The sequence below is a fragment of the Diaphorina citri genome, unplaced genomic scaffold (assembly GCF_000475195.1).
Source record: "Diaphorina citri unplaced genomic scaffold, Diaci psyllid genome assembly version 1.1 scaffold67, whole genome shotgun sequence".
Classification (NCBI taxonomy): domain Eukaryota; kingdom Metazoa; phylum Arthropoda; class Insecta; order Hemiptera; family Psyllidae; genus Diaphorina; species Diaphorina citri.
In genome coordinates this window covers 170,975-186,216 of record NW_007377504.1, presented here as the reverse complement: position 1 = coordinate 186,216, position 15,242 = coordinate 170,975, and the positions used below count along the sequence as shown (strand labels likewise).

Genomic DNA, 15,242 nt, shown 5'->3' with positions numbered 1-15,242 from the left:
AGAAAAATAAATGTGAGCAGGTGGGCCAATAAATGGTACGTTTTTTAGGTGGGCGAATAAATGGTACACTTACCCTATTTGCCCATAATTTAGATCACCCGCCCTTTAATCCGCTATTGACGTGTGATAAAAGGTATAGAGGTCGACCTAACCTACATAGGAAAACAATGTGTTACGTACCTCATTGTGGAATAACGTTACCTAGACCTACTGATTCTTGGAGCATGGAATTAGAAGCAGACATAATGTCAGATCAAATTTAATAAGATCAGTTGACTGATTTTGGCGGAAATCAATTGCTGTTCACGGTCAAGAATGTCAAGATGATACCTACGGTTTTAGTATGTGTGTGATCATCAGTAAGCATTACTCTGCAACTGTATCAGCAAACTTCATGGTTAGTAGGTAGAAGGTTTGGGTTCGAGTCAAGGGGGAGTGGAACTTATTATGACTTTGTTTTTTGTGTATTACGTAGGCAGCGTTCAGCATCTTCAAGATGGGTCCGACATATTCGAGAGATCTGGGAAAGGAGAAATAGATAAAATAGAGCACCTACAACCTCCAATTCGGTGGGTGTGTTGATGAGTGGTAAATAGTTACATGGGTAAAAAAGGTAGAGAAGTTAGGGATACAGGGAGAAAAAATAGGGATTAGATAGGAGGGTATGGAGGGGCAAGATAAAGGAGGGTAACGCCGACCCCAAATAAGATTGGGAAAAGGTGCAGTAAAAGAAAAAGAAGAAGTTGATAAGTAGTAAATCTGATGATTATTTATTGACTTTAATTTGTTTACTTCGATACGGAATTAGTGAAATTATGGATATATTATTAGGTAATATGTAAGTACCGGTTTTATAGGTAATTATCTATTTCTATTGCGAGTGTTTTCAATATTACAGACTGAGGATAGACATTCCACGACCCAGGCGTGACAAACCACACGTCTCTAATATAATCACAGCGTTAATCTGGAAACTAAGTAAGCGGTAATCATTCCTACTCTGATTGTACATAGTTATTCATAAGTGCGCGTACCTACTTGAAATTAGAAAAGAAAATCTCTCAAAATTAGGATGGAACTCACCTCTTCTGATAAGTAGGAGAGTAGGCACCTGGCTGACTGTAGGGGGAGTTGTAACTGTCGGCATACTGGGTGTTGGTGTTAGCCGATAGAACACCCGGAGTAGGGTAAGTGTCCACCCTGTAGTTGCTGTTCGGGGGGCAGGATCCCGTCAGGTCACACAGACCTTTGACCGAGGAGAAGGGATAGAAGAGACTAGATCTTCCTTACTAAATCCTCACTACCTAGGTATTCAAATATTGGAAAATGTGAAAATGGCACATCCACTAGTAAAATTATTCTTTTCCCCTCCCTCAAGCACACTGGTAATTCTCTAAAAAAATTGACCCGATTACATTACTTTCCTTCCCATAGGATAAGGAAAGTAAAAATGTACGTATATTAACACAATTTATAGGTACATACTAAATTATCTTTTTTCGCTTCTCGTATTTGAAAATGTGGTGTTTATGGCACATCCACTAAACATGATTACTTCTCTTGATCTTGTCTCTCCTTTTCTCATAAGTGTTAGGTAGGTACCTACTTTATGTTCCCTTTTCCTGTGTTTCAAGTATTTATTACAGGAAAATATCAAAATATAGGACTAAACGAACTGAGGGTCCAATGACATTCCATTCCAGGAACTTTCAGGACTTGGAAAACGAAATAGGTAGGACAATAAAGAACATCAAAACACCTGAGCCACCCATCTCATATGAGGAAGATCTACCTTGATATGATGTTGCCAACCACCCAAATATTAAGGCGGAGGGGTTTTTTGCTTTCTGTTCCCACAAGGGATTATTGTGTTGGGTGGAAAGAATTCTGTGTTATCCTCTCGAACTTTTCTGAGTTTAGAGTGAGTAGGAATGAATGCTCGTTCTCAAATTAACTCGTATAGCCGTTATTGTCCATAAAAGGACTTTTCAGCAGCTTTCAACAGTTTAAACCGATGACTTGGAGATAGGTAATGTAGGTAACTCTTTTCCTCCTCCAAGACTTATTTCTTGGAAACCAAACGATTGCAAGTGGCGTAGACATAAATTCCTGAGGATGTACTTTTCTTATCTGCTTATACCTACATATTTAATTTATAAATATCTTTTCCTCCTCCAAGACTTATTTCTTGGAAACCAAACGATTGCAAGTGGCGTAGACATAAATTCCTGAGGATGTACTTTTCTTATCTGCGTATACCTACATATTTAATTTATAAATATCTACCTAACCTACATAGGAAAACAATGTGTTACGTACCTCATTGTGGAATAACGTTACCTAGACCTACTGATTCTTGGAGCATGGAATTAAAAGCAGACTTAATGTCAGATCAAATTAAATAAGATCAGTTGACTGATTTTGGCGGAAATCAATTGCTGTTCATGGTCAAGAATGTCAAGATGATACCTACGGTTTTAGTATGTGTGTGATCATTAGTAAGCATTACTCTGCAACTGTATCAGCAAACTTCATGGTTAGTAGGTAGAAGGTTTGGGTTCGAGTCAGGGGGGAGTGGAACTTATTATGACTTTGTTTTTTGTGTATTTATGTGTCAGAAACGTTTATTCAACTAGTGTAGATTTTTGTTCCAATGGAAATCGAAAGAAATATCCAATGGAAATTGAAAAAAATATCCAGTGAAAAGTGGAAATAAAAAAAAATGGCTCTTCGCCACTGAAAAAGCATAAACACCGAAGCTGTGCACAAAATGTAATCTTCTTGGCGAACCAAAACACGTAATAAAAAGAGTTAGCTTAGTAATTCAGGGGTTGGGATCAGCCATACAAGATTATGGTTTTAACTGCATTTCCAGAATCAAAATAGAGGTATCTGTGCATTAAGAACCTTTTTAATTTTTATTATTTCGTAACAGGTGGAGTGATTTATGAACAGGGTTCTACTTTAATATTATGCTAAAATATTCATGCATGTCAAAACTCAGCCGAAAACAGGAGGGGGAATTATATAAACATAATTTTACCACGAAATAGTGTAAGTCAATCTTTCAATCCGACAAAATCCGTTAAGATGAAAGCTTAGATTATCGTTATTTGATAACTAGAAGCTTTCAATTTTTCAATCTTTTTTGATCGATCTTAACCAATGTTTAGATTCTTTGTTTCGATCCACATGCTCTTGTAGCATACTTGTTATTAAATAATCAAATTTAATTGACGGCAAAAAGTTAGTGTTTCCCATTTGGTTTTTCTAGTGCTATATTTCGAGTTTTCGTACTTCTTCACATGACTAAAAATGAAGCAAAGTTCAATTTATCTTGTTCTGGTGTGTATGGGTGTCTGTTTAGTTTGTCAAAGTGTCGCTGAAATTCAACAAGTTCATTTCAAAACGAAGAATATCAAAGATGCCAAAACTGGTTTCGTCCAAGAGAAGAACAATCTGCAAGATACAACTGATGGAAATGAGAAGATGCAGTCTAGGGATAGTGGATACCTTTGTAAGTAAATTTGTGAATGGACTTAGGGAGATAAATTTTAACTACCTACTCGTAGGTATATGCCATTCATTTAGTCAGTTAGGTATGCAGCCTCCTTCTTGTTCTTGATCTTCTTTTTCTCCTCCTTCTCCTTCTCCGTCTTCTCCTGCATCCCCTGTTGGAGTTTTCGTCATCTCCACTAGTACCAGGAAGCTTTGACATTTTTTGCACCTTACAGATTACCTTTGAAGAATTTGATCTCAATTTGGATACCTACACAGCTTGCCGTGGGTTCTGTAAGGATACTTACGTATTTCTTCATTTTTACCTACACACTTATTATGTAGGGTATATAAACTACAAGTATTATGTATTTCTGCAGGATATTTACCTAGGAAGTTCTGTAAGGATATATGTACGTATATTTACCCATTTACTTAGGTACATACAACTTGGGCATAGGACCATCCGTCTTGCCCGTTTTCATCACACACTTTTTAGTGACGTTTATTGAAAACACGAAATCTCCACGCGTACACGCGAAAATGTTTCACGAGTACATTACGCTTGTAAGGATACGGAACGTGTACTCTATGTTAATATTGTAAAATAGGTCATTTAGAGTAATATTAATAAACGTGTGACAGAAGGAGTGTTGTACCTTACCTATTATGGTTTATAATGAACATACAACTATTATGTACCTATTTATTGATACAGACATAAAATTAGTATGACGATGAAAATTCTCTCTGTCTCTTGATGATGGAAAAGCATACCTACTCTTTCTTCTCCATTGCATTGTACCATAGGTCAATCAGAAATTACATAAATTACAAGCTGGACTTAAAAAATGGTAATCGAGTAATAATTTATTTCGATGGAGATCTAGATGCATTGTACCTACTGTTTCAATCATACTCTCTTCTTTATGATACTTTTTGTTTTAATATTTTTTACTTTTTATCTGAGACTAGCAAGAATGACTCTTTTTTTTTCTAAATCCAAATCCAAAGTAGGTATTGTTCTATAGAGGTCGAAACGATTCCGGCATTCCAAGATTCCAATCATGTTTATCTATAATGAATTTACTGTTTTTATTTTGTTCACAGAGTCAACCTAGAGAAATACAGACCAGTTCACAATTTGAACGCCACCCTGATCTACCTAACCTACATAGGAAAACAATGTGTTACGTACCTCATTGTAGAATAACGTTACCTAGACCTACTGATTCTTGGAGCATGGAGTTTGAAGCAGACATAATGTCAGATCAAATTACAAAAGTCTAAATCCAACCCACAACAAATACCAAGATTTTTCAAAGGAGGAACCCAATAAAAGTGAACTACAACCAGGGTGGATTTCACCAATATTTTGGAAGTCCGAAGAATACCTACCTGTTAAGTTCCATTTGTTTTGTATAGGCTTAACAGGGCGGTTGAGCTAAAAGGCTGTTGGGGCTAAAAGGAACGATGATGAAAAACCATTTTTGCTTCGACGATTTTTATTGGACATCATCGGCAAAGTTGTCCTGAACAAAACGGAGCATTCAAAGGGATACTTCTTGTGTAATTCCTATTAATAATTTTATTCGTGTGGGATAGAAATGTATTTCAAATGGGATTTTACCTACTTTCTACAAATAATATCAAGACAATACTTGTCACCTTGTCAGCATATAAGGTACTTATTTGAAAATTGCAAAGGCCGTGTTTGGCTGTATTGTTCTCATAAGATGAACAGAAAGTAAAGAAGTAGGTATAGGTAATAGACATTATAGGCAATGTTGCAATGACACATAAGAAGATTTGAACATATCCAAAATCCTGTTTTGAGGAACTCCCCAAATTACGCCGATTTAGTCCCCTGATTCTAAAGCCCCACAATTCAAATGGGATTTTACCTACTTTCTACAAATATCAAGACAATACTTGTCACCTTGTCAGCATATTAGGTACTTATTTGAAAATTGCAAGGGCGGTGTTTGGCTGTATTGTTCTCATAAGATGAACAGAAAGTAAAGAAGTTAGGTACCTATAGGTAATAGACATTATAGGCAATGTTGCAATGACACATAAGAAGTGGGTACCTACCTATCTAAAGTCCTATTTGAAGATTTGAACATATCCAAAGTCCTGTTTTGACGGAACTCCCCAAATTAGGCCGATTTAGTCCCCTGATTCTAAAGCCTTACAATTGACAATTTTAATATTTTCCACCCAAGTCTTGTTGCCAATTCCAAGTAGGTGTTATGCTAACCATGACGAATTTGAAGTGACCCTGTAAATACAAACCATTAAGAACAGGGGTTGTCAATTATCTAGGATACCTTTTCTTCAAGCACAGCAGGAATCCCCTACGATTAAATAATCGAATATATGAGTACCTATAACCTACCTGGCCTATGTATTTTACTACGCGTAATATGTATCTCAGATGCGTCAGAGAATGTTGACAAGTACCTATGTTCTTTGCTAAAGCCAATGAAGATTGGCCATTTAGTTATAACTTATTAATCTTTTAGGCATCTCAGGCGAACATTCCCATATCACTTCATTTGATTTACTATAGTAAAATTGTATTATTGGTTAGGATAATCTTGATTTGCAAATAATCAAAAGAACATCTTGTGGATACCTAGGTATTTGAAAACAACAATTAAAAATGATAGAGTGGTAAGAAATCTAAAATCCGTAGCAGACTTTTCGGACAAAATTTAGATATTTGAACAATTTGTCGGTATGTACAAGTAACTGTATGTACGAGTATGTGGAAACCTATTTAGCATACAATTAATTCAACCCGTACTTAGTACCTTAATTTTTAGCTATGCCATTTCTCACACCTTGGTTGCTGTCATGGATTTGTCGAGTGGATGATCGGATGTTTCTATGGTTTTCTCCTCAAAACAATGCGAAAGATAATGAGTGAAATCGTCAATATTGTTTGATCTTTAAATGCAGGGCCGGAAAGAATATTTACTGAGCCCTCTTTCTTCATCTTCTCTTTTATTTTGCGTTATATTTGGTACTTAGATACGTTTGGCATCTCCACTACAACTCTCTGTCTCTTCCTACAAAAGAAAGGAAGGTATTTTTTTGTTAAAGATTTATGCTCAATGTTCACGAGTCACGTGATTTGTTGACCCATATTTTCACGACTCGCAAGTACACTGACATAGTTTTAACAATAATTTATCATTTTGATCTTTTTGATTAAAATTAAATTAGTGATGCACGAGGAAGAAAACAAACACACCTCGCATTCATACATCGAACTTGTCACTCATTGAGTATGGAATCATTGTTGAAATTTTTGGCAACACTATTGTACCATGGTACGAAACCTATTTAGCATACAATTAATTCAACCCGTACTTAGTACCTTAATTTTAAGCTATGCCATTTCTCACACCTTGGTTGCTGTCACAGATTTGTCGAGTGGATGATCGGATGTTTCTATGGTTTTCTCCTCAAAACAATGTGAAAGATAATGAGTGAAATCGTCAATATTGTTTGATCTTTAAATGCAGGGCCGGAGAGAATATTTACTGAGCCCTCTTTCTTCATCTCATCTTTTATTTTGCTGTATATTTGGTCTGATACTTTTGACATCTCCACTATAATCATGAACTCTCTGCCTCTTCCTACAGAAGAAAAATGGGTAATTTTGTCACCTCCACTACTGACATTTCTACTCACTCTCTTTTTCTTTTCTCCCTGTACGTGTATTACAGAATTGGGAACTTTGTCGTCTCCACTAAATACGAGTACCTAACCTACAAAAAAGAAAAATAATTTATTGGTAAAATTTGACACATCCACTAATAAAATATTAACTCCCTTTCCTTTTCTTTAGTCACAGAATGATGGTATCAAAAAGTTTACCCTCAAAATCAGTGATAAAAGAACACTAATAAAATATTAACTCCCTTTCCTTTTCTTTAGTCACAGAATGATGGTATCAAAAAGTTTACCCTCAAAATCAGTGATAAAAGACATCCAAGTTTCCCCAGAGAAATCCCTATTTGTCTTCTTACCAGTCCTGGAAAGAGATTATGTATGATAATTCCAACAGGAATGACTCAAGACACATTAAGTTCTCCTGTTACTCCCTATATCCTATGTACATAATTTACGTACGTATGTTTATTTACGTATAAAGATTTATGCTCAATGTTCACGAGTCACGTGATTTGTTGACCCATATTTTCACGACTCGCAAGTACACTGACATAGTTTTAACAATTTATCATTTTGATCTTTTTGATTAAAATTAAATTAGTGATGCACGAGGACTTTCTTGTCTCCTCGTGCATCCCTAAATTAAATTCCTCTACTTCTTTGGCCGAAATGGATCTTTTCCCCTGCTTAGGTATGTATAAAAAAACTTCTTTGACTTCCAGTATCCGGAGGGGTAAGTGCTCTAGGCGCCCTTCTCTTCCTCAAGGTCAAGGCTGTCTTGTTCGTCATTGCGGTCATTCTGATAATCGGCCTCCTCACCAAGGTCGTTGGAGGTTACGGCCTGATGTGCGGCATAGGCGGCCCGTGTGATGGGATTGCTGGGGGCTTTGCCTCGAGCGGACAAGCCAGCACGGGGCCATTTCATCCCGCTTACAAGGAGGCGGATTCTTACTTCCCCAACTACAACCCTAGTGCGGGGAGTGGGGATGAGTATTACCGCCGTGCTATGAATACGTTTGACCTTGGATTCCTGGCCAAACTGATGAAGAGGTAAATGATTTAAGTATTTATTTATTAGTTTATTACACAATAAACGGGATTGACCCTGTACTACCTATTTCAATTTCATGTTCCTTACTATGACCTAATGCTAATTTTTTTTACAGAAGTGTAGGTATTTCGTATTTAATTTTTTACCTAACTTAAAATTCCCTTTAAGGCTGAGCTATTTATCTTGAAGTCAGAAGTTTAGGTCGGGTAACTTTTGAGTAGGTACTGGTTAACATGAGACTGTTGCTCCGGAGAGAGGCTAAAAGCTAACAGTGTAATAATATGTACTTACAGCAAGTTACCTTTTGTGTTCTGCTTGTTAATATTGGATTCTGTGTTTGCAGTGTGGATTTCGTGGACATGACATTCAACGTGTTGAACCTAGAAGAGCGCCGTGCTATGAATACGTTTGACCTTGGATTCCTGGCCAAACTGATGAAGAGGTAAATGATTTAAGTAATTATTAATACACAATAAACGGGATTGACCCTGTACTACCTATTTCAATTTCATGTTCCTTACTATGACCCAATGCTAATTTTTTTACAGTGGTGTAGGTATTTCGTATTTAATTTTTTACCTAACTTAAAATTCCCTTTAAGGCTGAGCTATTCATCTTGAAGTCAGAAGTTCGGGTCGGGTAACTTTTGAGTACTGGTTAACATGAGACTGTTGCTCCGGAGAGAAGCTAAGCTAACAGTGGGTCGGGTAACTTTTGAGTACTGGTTAACATGAGACTGTTGCTCCGGAGAGAGGCTAAGCTAACAGTGTAATAATATGTACTTACAGAAAGTTACCTTTTGTGTTCTGCTTGTTAATATTGAATTCTGTGTTTGCAGTGTGGATTTCGTGGACATGACATTCAACGTGTTGAACCTGGAAGAAGAGGAGTGCCGGAAGAAGTTGGTGTGTGAAATGGACAACACGTCAGCTCAGAATCCCATCATGAAGTACCTTATGGAATCATTCAAGTAAGTTCATCTATAGTTAATAATGAAAAACGCCGACCCCGTTTGAACACGGGAAAAGGCGCAGAAAAGTAGAAGAGTGGATGACTTATAAATACTCGTACCTAATTGATATTACGGAAATCTAGGTAGGTACCTATTTAATCTTTTCAAAAACTTCTCGTACCAAGCCCATAATGTAGGTATTTACAATACACAAAATACACATGTGACTGGATAGTTTTATATGTCCAGCTGAGATGCAATCTACCTAGTTCAAACTGTTCAAAGCTGACTGCTCTATTTTTCGCTCATTAATGAGAGCAATTATTTATTTTTTCATTCACTTATCATTTAATCCCAAAACTTACCATCTGCTGCAGGTCTTTTTACCTCTTCGACGACTTCTTCACAACAGAGAAAGCTTTTGCATCCCGGTGAGCTCGTCTTTCAGTAAATAATATAATAAAATAAAATAATAATGTAGGTTAATTTAATTTGAAAGTTTTTCCCGGGCACCCACCCACCCATTAGTTTTAGTTCCAAAGGAGAAACGATAAGGCGAGTACAAGGAACGTTTTTCATGTTTTGGTTTTGTCTTGGGACAATGTTCGCTTCTTTCTTTAGTAAGAGCTGAAAATTTGTGATTTTCGTGAAAAAAGTAGGCAGGTAGGTGCGACATTAGTAGCTCAATATCACATCACGGTTATTATGATTCCCAATGAAGCCTGGGGGTTCAAGGCTTCACGTTGACAGAAAAGTCAAAGACATTGTATGATGATACAATTTTTCAGGACTGTAGATACCTAGGTTAGCTGCCTAAAAGTGTGTCCAAACATAGTCGATCGACGAGGTGAATCTATGTTGTCCAGGCAGTGTGGACGGTTCAGTCGACATCGCTTGATGGCCGGTCGACTATGTGTGGAGTCAAAATCTATTTGGTACCTAGGTAGGTACTGAGATGATGAACACATTACATACCTAATAACAGGTGTAAATGTGCGTGAAATGTAGAGAAGTCGTGATACCCACTTTAAGCTCTTGTTATAATTTTGGTTTGGTTCGGTCATAATGCCTGTTCTGATGCTTGCGGTGCAAGACTCTTCGGGCACGAAAACTTTAGAAAACCCTATCAACCATTATCTAGCTTACTATGTGGTTATGTACGTGTTCTAGTGCAAGACTCTTCGGGCACGAAAACTTTAGAAAACCCTATCAACCATTATCTAGCTTACTATGTGGTTATGTACGTGTTCTATAGCTACTTAGCTTAGCTGCCTAAAAGTGTGTCCAAACATAGTCGATCGACGAGGTGAATCTATGTTGTCCAGGCAGTGTGGACGGTTCAGTCGACATCGATTGATGGCCGGTCGACTATGTGTGGACAGCCGGTCGACTATGAGTGGAGTCAAAATCTATTTGGTACCTAGGTAGGTACTGAGATGATGAACACATTACATACCTAATAACAGGTGTAAATTTGCGTGAAATGTAGAGAAGTTGTGATACCCACTTTCAACATCAATTTAGCGAGAAGTTTCAGTGCAAGACTCTTCGGGCACGAAAACTTTAGAAAACCCTATCAACCATTATCTAGCTTACTATCCATCAGGACGAATATAAGTGAAGAGGTCAGAGTAAACTTGTGTATCAATTAGTGAATTTCATACGCAACAACAAGAAGAAACCCCGTAAACTTTTCAGCCAGCAACTTTTCGCCCTTTCCTCTTCAGTTCTCTCGGAGTAGGACCTCAATTTTCCCCTATCGTGTAGCGTGTACCAATAATATTTTTCTTAACCCCATACACAAAAAGCCCAATCTGAGGCTTAGGTGTAGGGGCTAGACAGCCCTAAAGGATGGGTTAACCTTCTACGAACATTAACTACTGTCGTGCACCTATAATATCAGGGTAGGATAAAAGCTAAAGATGCGTCTTCAATAGGTATGTGGATTTTGGTTTTGCGATATTTTTACGATTAGCCAAACAAAACGATTCATTCGTTTGACAGTCTTCAAAGAAATCCACAATCAATAGGACACACCTTAGGACCCTACCTAGAATGTGATTCTATGTGATTACCAGTTAGGAACATATTATTATGTCCACAACTAAAAGGAAATGTGTTATTGTTTATGTAGAAATAGATGATGACTAATAACATCAACAAGTTAGTATTTCTACTCAAATGTATGTAGGTAAGAAGTAAGAGCATTTGGTCCGGTATCTCCTAAACAGCAGCCAGGAACACCTCCTTACAACACTTTACATGAAAGAGGGTCAGCTTGATGCTGTGAATTGAAACGAAAACTTCACAGAGTTTTTAAGTTTTTCAGAGAATAGTTTTTTCACCCCCGCCTTCACCCTTTTTCTGGGAGTTTTATTTTGTGCAATGTGCATCATCTCAGTACCTATAGACTACGGGTAAATTGCAGTAAGTTTTGCGGTTTATCTTGAACACTGTACAAAAAGTTACTGGTATAACTATATTCCGAACCCGCGAGCCCTCCGGGCATTTTTGGGTCCCTAAATGTCGTAATAAACAAAAAAATATTTAAAATGATTTTGGGTGAGTAAAAACACTTGGCATTATGTTTTACATATAGGGTAAGTGTACCATTTATTCACCCACCTGGTGTATCAATTAGTGAATTTCATACGCAACAACAAGAAGAAACCCCGTAAACTTTTCAGCCAGCAACTTTTCGCCCTTTCCTCTTCAGGTCTCTCGGAGGAGGACCTCAATTTTCCCCTATCGTGCACCAATAATATTTTGCTTAACCCCATACACAAAAAGCCCAATCTGGGCCTTAGGTGTAGGGTAGGGGCTAGACAGCCCTAAAGGATGGGTTAAGCTTCTACGAACATTAACTACTGTCGTGCACCTATAATATCAGGGTAGGATAAAAGCTAAAGATGCGTCTTCAATAGGTATGTGGATTTTGGTTTTGGGATATTTTTACGATTAGCCAAACAAAACGATTCATTCGTTTGACGGTCTTCAAAGAAATCCACAATCAATAGGACACACCTTAGGACCCTACCTAGAATGTGATTCTATGTGATTACCAGTTAGGAACATATTATTATGTCCACAACTAAAAGGAAATTAATGTGTTATTGTTTATGTAGAAATAGATGATGACTAATAACATCAACAAGTTAGTTTTTCAAGAAGTAAGAGCGTTTGGTCCGGTATCTCCTAAACAGCAGCCAGGAACACCTCCTTACACCACTTTACATGAAAGAGGGTCAGCTTGATGCTGTGAATTGAAACATTTCACAGAGTTTTTTAAGTTTTTCAGAGAATAGTTTTTTCACCCCCGCCTCCACCCTTTTTCTGGGAGTTTTATTTTGTGCAATGTGCATCATCTCAGTACCTATAGACTACGGGTAAATACGTGGGTACCTTTGTAAATTGGTGTAAGTTTTGTGGTTTATGTTGTACACTGTACAAAAAGTTACTGGTATAACTATATTCCGAACCCGCGGGCCCTCCGGACATTTTTGGGTCCCTAAATGTCGTAATAAACAAAAAATATTTGCCCATAATTTAGATCATCCGCCCTTTAATCCGCTATTGACGTGTAATAAAAGGTATAGATGTCCAAACGATTCCGGCATTCCAAGATTCCAATCATATTTATCTATAAAGAATTTACTGTTTTTATTTTGTTCACAGAGTCAACCTAGAGAAATACAGACCAGTTCACAATTTGAACGCCACCCTCAAACAAGATTGTGACTTCCTGTACCCAGAGTGTAAACGGTCCCTAAGCCCTGTCAATTTGAACCTGTTGAACTTTTAATCCCAGCAAAATGTGACATTCGAACCCTTGAAAAAAAAATCCATCGAAATTTCCAAAGTAAAAAATTCTGTGAAATATGAAGACATTTTAGGCATTTTGGATGAAGAACCGTAAATAGAAACATGTCCTACTGAAACAAGATTGTGACTTCCTGTACCCAGAGTGTAAACGGTCCCTAAGCCCTGTCAATTTGAACCTGTTGAACTTTTAATCCCAGCGAACAGTGACATCCGAACCCTTGAAAAAAAAATCCAACGAAATTTCCAAAGTAAAAAATTCTGTGAAATATGAAGACATTTTAGGCACTTTGGATGAAGAACTGTAAATAGAAACATGTCCTGGAACTATTTTTCAAACTAGTTAGGTAATAATAAAAAACAAAGTCTTTATTGGAATTTCTATAAATAAATTACCTACAGTTACAAAACTATAAAGGGTATAGCAATACAGATAACGTGGATTAAGGTTCAATTTTATTCATATTTCCCGCGGCTTTTTGACGTTCAACACACTTCCCACAGAACACTGAAGTTCAGCGACGCCGAGTGTATGTGGTAATTGGACGACAAATTGTTAGAATGCCATGTACTGTAAACTAGTATGTGGTACATTCAGCTTCGTGAGAACAAGAGTAGGTAGCTGTTTATTCGCGGGAAATAGGAAAAGATAGGATGGCTCAAGTATTGACTCCCTTCGATAAAAATCATATTTGGAGATCAAAATATGTAAATACATAATAGATATTAATGACAATAAATTATTTTAACACAGAATAAACAAAATAAATATTATTTTTATAGAAAACTATTTTTTTTCCTGTTTTACCTATTTTATTATTTTCTACCCGTATAGGTCATTCAGGAATTACATGAATCCATTACAAGCTAGAGTTAAGAAAGGGTAATCGAGTAATAATTTATTTCGATGGAGATCTAGATATTAGTTCGTATACAATCACATGTACACAAGTGACACCAACGCTATCTTATGCTCTTAACAATATTGAATACACCTAGTCAATTATACCAAAAGTCTAAATCCAACCCACAACAAATACCAAGATTTTTCAAAGGAGGAACCCAATAAAAGTGAACTACAACCAGGGTGGATTTCATCAATATTTTTTCAGTCCGAAGATTTTTTCAGTAGAAATCTGCGCAATGCATGAGGATATTCTGGTCTTCTTCTGGCAGTGTAAAGGTACGGCGTGAACGACCCACTATCCGTAGTGTTAAAGCGCCTAAAAGGGGGAAAAAGGTAAGTTTTGCTAGAGACAACTGTAACGACGATCGTGAAAGAACAATCGTTGATCAGTAATAGTTGATCTCTATGAGTATGAGTTTTGCCCACTGCCATGGCCTTATTTAATAAACATAATTCAGCTCTGGATTTCGCAGATAAGGAAAATATCATTAAACAAAAATGTAAATCCTTATTATATCACACTTAGTGTACATACAAAAACTTAGGATTATTGGCTTTGTAATTGCCTGTAAAAGCGGGCGTAAAGTCAACCTATTAAAAAAATCAGTAATTCAGTATGAGTTTCCCCGAAACCATTTTTGCTTCGACGATTTTTATTGGACATCATCGGCAAAGTTGTCCTGAACAAAACGGAGCATTCAAAGGGTCTATTCTATTCTATTCCGGTATATCCCACAATCTATTCTAGCAATGTTCTATTCTATTCTAGCTTACCCAACAAGTTATTCTGTTTTTATTCCAGCAATATTCTATGCTACTCCGGCTTACCTGACAATCGTTGTGTCCCACATAGGAGATAGAGCGTGGAGAGAATATAAGAAGTGAGGCAGAGGGGAGAACTGTGATCTGCTCATGGGGAGATAGGTGAAGTGTGAATTCATACTCATAGTGGCCTGGTGAGGAGGTTTTCACCTTCAGAGGGCCCAGTCTGAGGGGAAGATTACAATAATCATGAGTTGATGCATGTAAAAGCAGGGTCGTAACTCATAGGTATTTTGACTGTGGACTATGGAGGCAGCCACTTTTAGCTGGTAAATCAGCTCGTTTTCTCTATTGTCTAAACTTTTCTAAACCTATATACAATATGGAACATATTTTAGCATTTTCCATGCTGTATTCAATATCGAAAGGAGACACAGCCTTTTTAATAGCTCCCAGCTTTCAGGATATGAACCTCACGCAAAGTTGTTCAGTTGAAGGTGACCAGAGTCCTATTCGCAAGTCTCACGTCCAACAAAAATTGACGCTTAGTACTTTTAAGAGCCCACCTC

General features: G+C 37.2%; 1 protein-coding gene across 1 annotated transcript; it reads left to right on the top strand.

The window, feature by feature from the left end:
* The first annotated feature begins 8,628 nt into the window (after positions 1-8,628).
* Positions 8,629-13,109, top strand: LOC103519810. Its single transcript, XM_017448406.2, has 3 exons — positions 8,629-8,675; positions 9,072-9,203; positions 12,861-13,109. Exons 1-3 carry the CDS (start codon positions 8,632-8,634, stop codon positions 12,985-12,987), a joined length of 303 nt encoding a protein of 100 aa, XP_017303895.1. The 5' UTR covers positions 8,629-8,631; the 3' UTR covers positions 12,988-13,109.
* Positions 13,110-15,242: the final 2,133 nt, after the last annotated feature.

Excerpts from the sequence above, each read along its gene's own strand:
- LOC103519810 (XM_017448406.2), top strand. The coding sequence starts at position 8,632 with ATGAATACGTTTGACCTTGGATTCCTGGCCAAACTGATGAAGAG. Across the intron at positions 8,676-9,071 it reads CTGGCCAAACTGATGAAGAG|TGTGGATTTCGTGGACATGA; the intron begins GTAAATGATTTA and ends CTGTGTTTGCAG. Across the intron at positions 9,204-12,860 it reads TACCTTATGGAATCATTCAA|AGTCAACCTAGAGAAATACA; the intron begins GTAAGTTCATCT and ends TTTTGTTCACAG.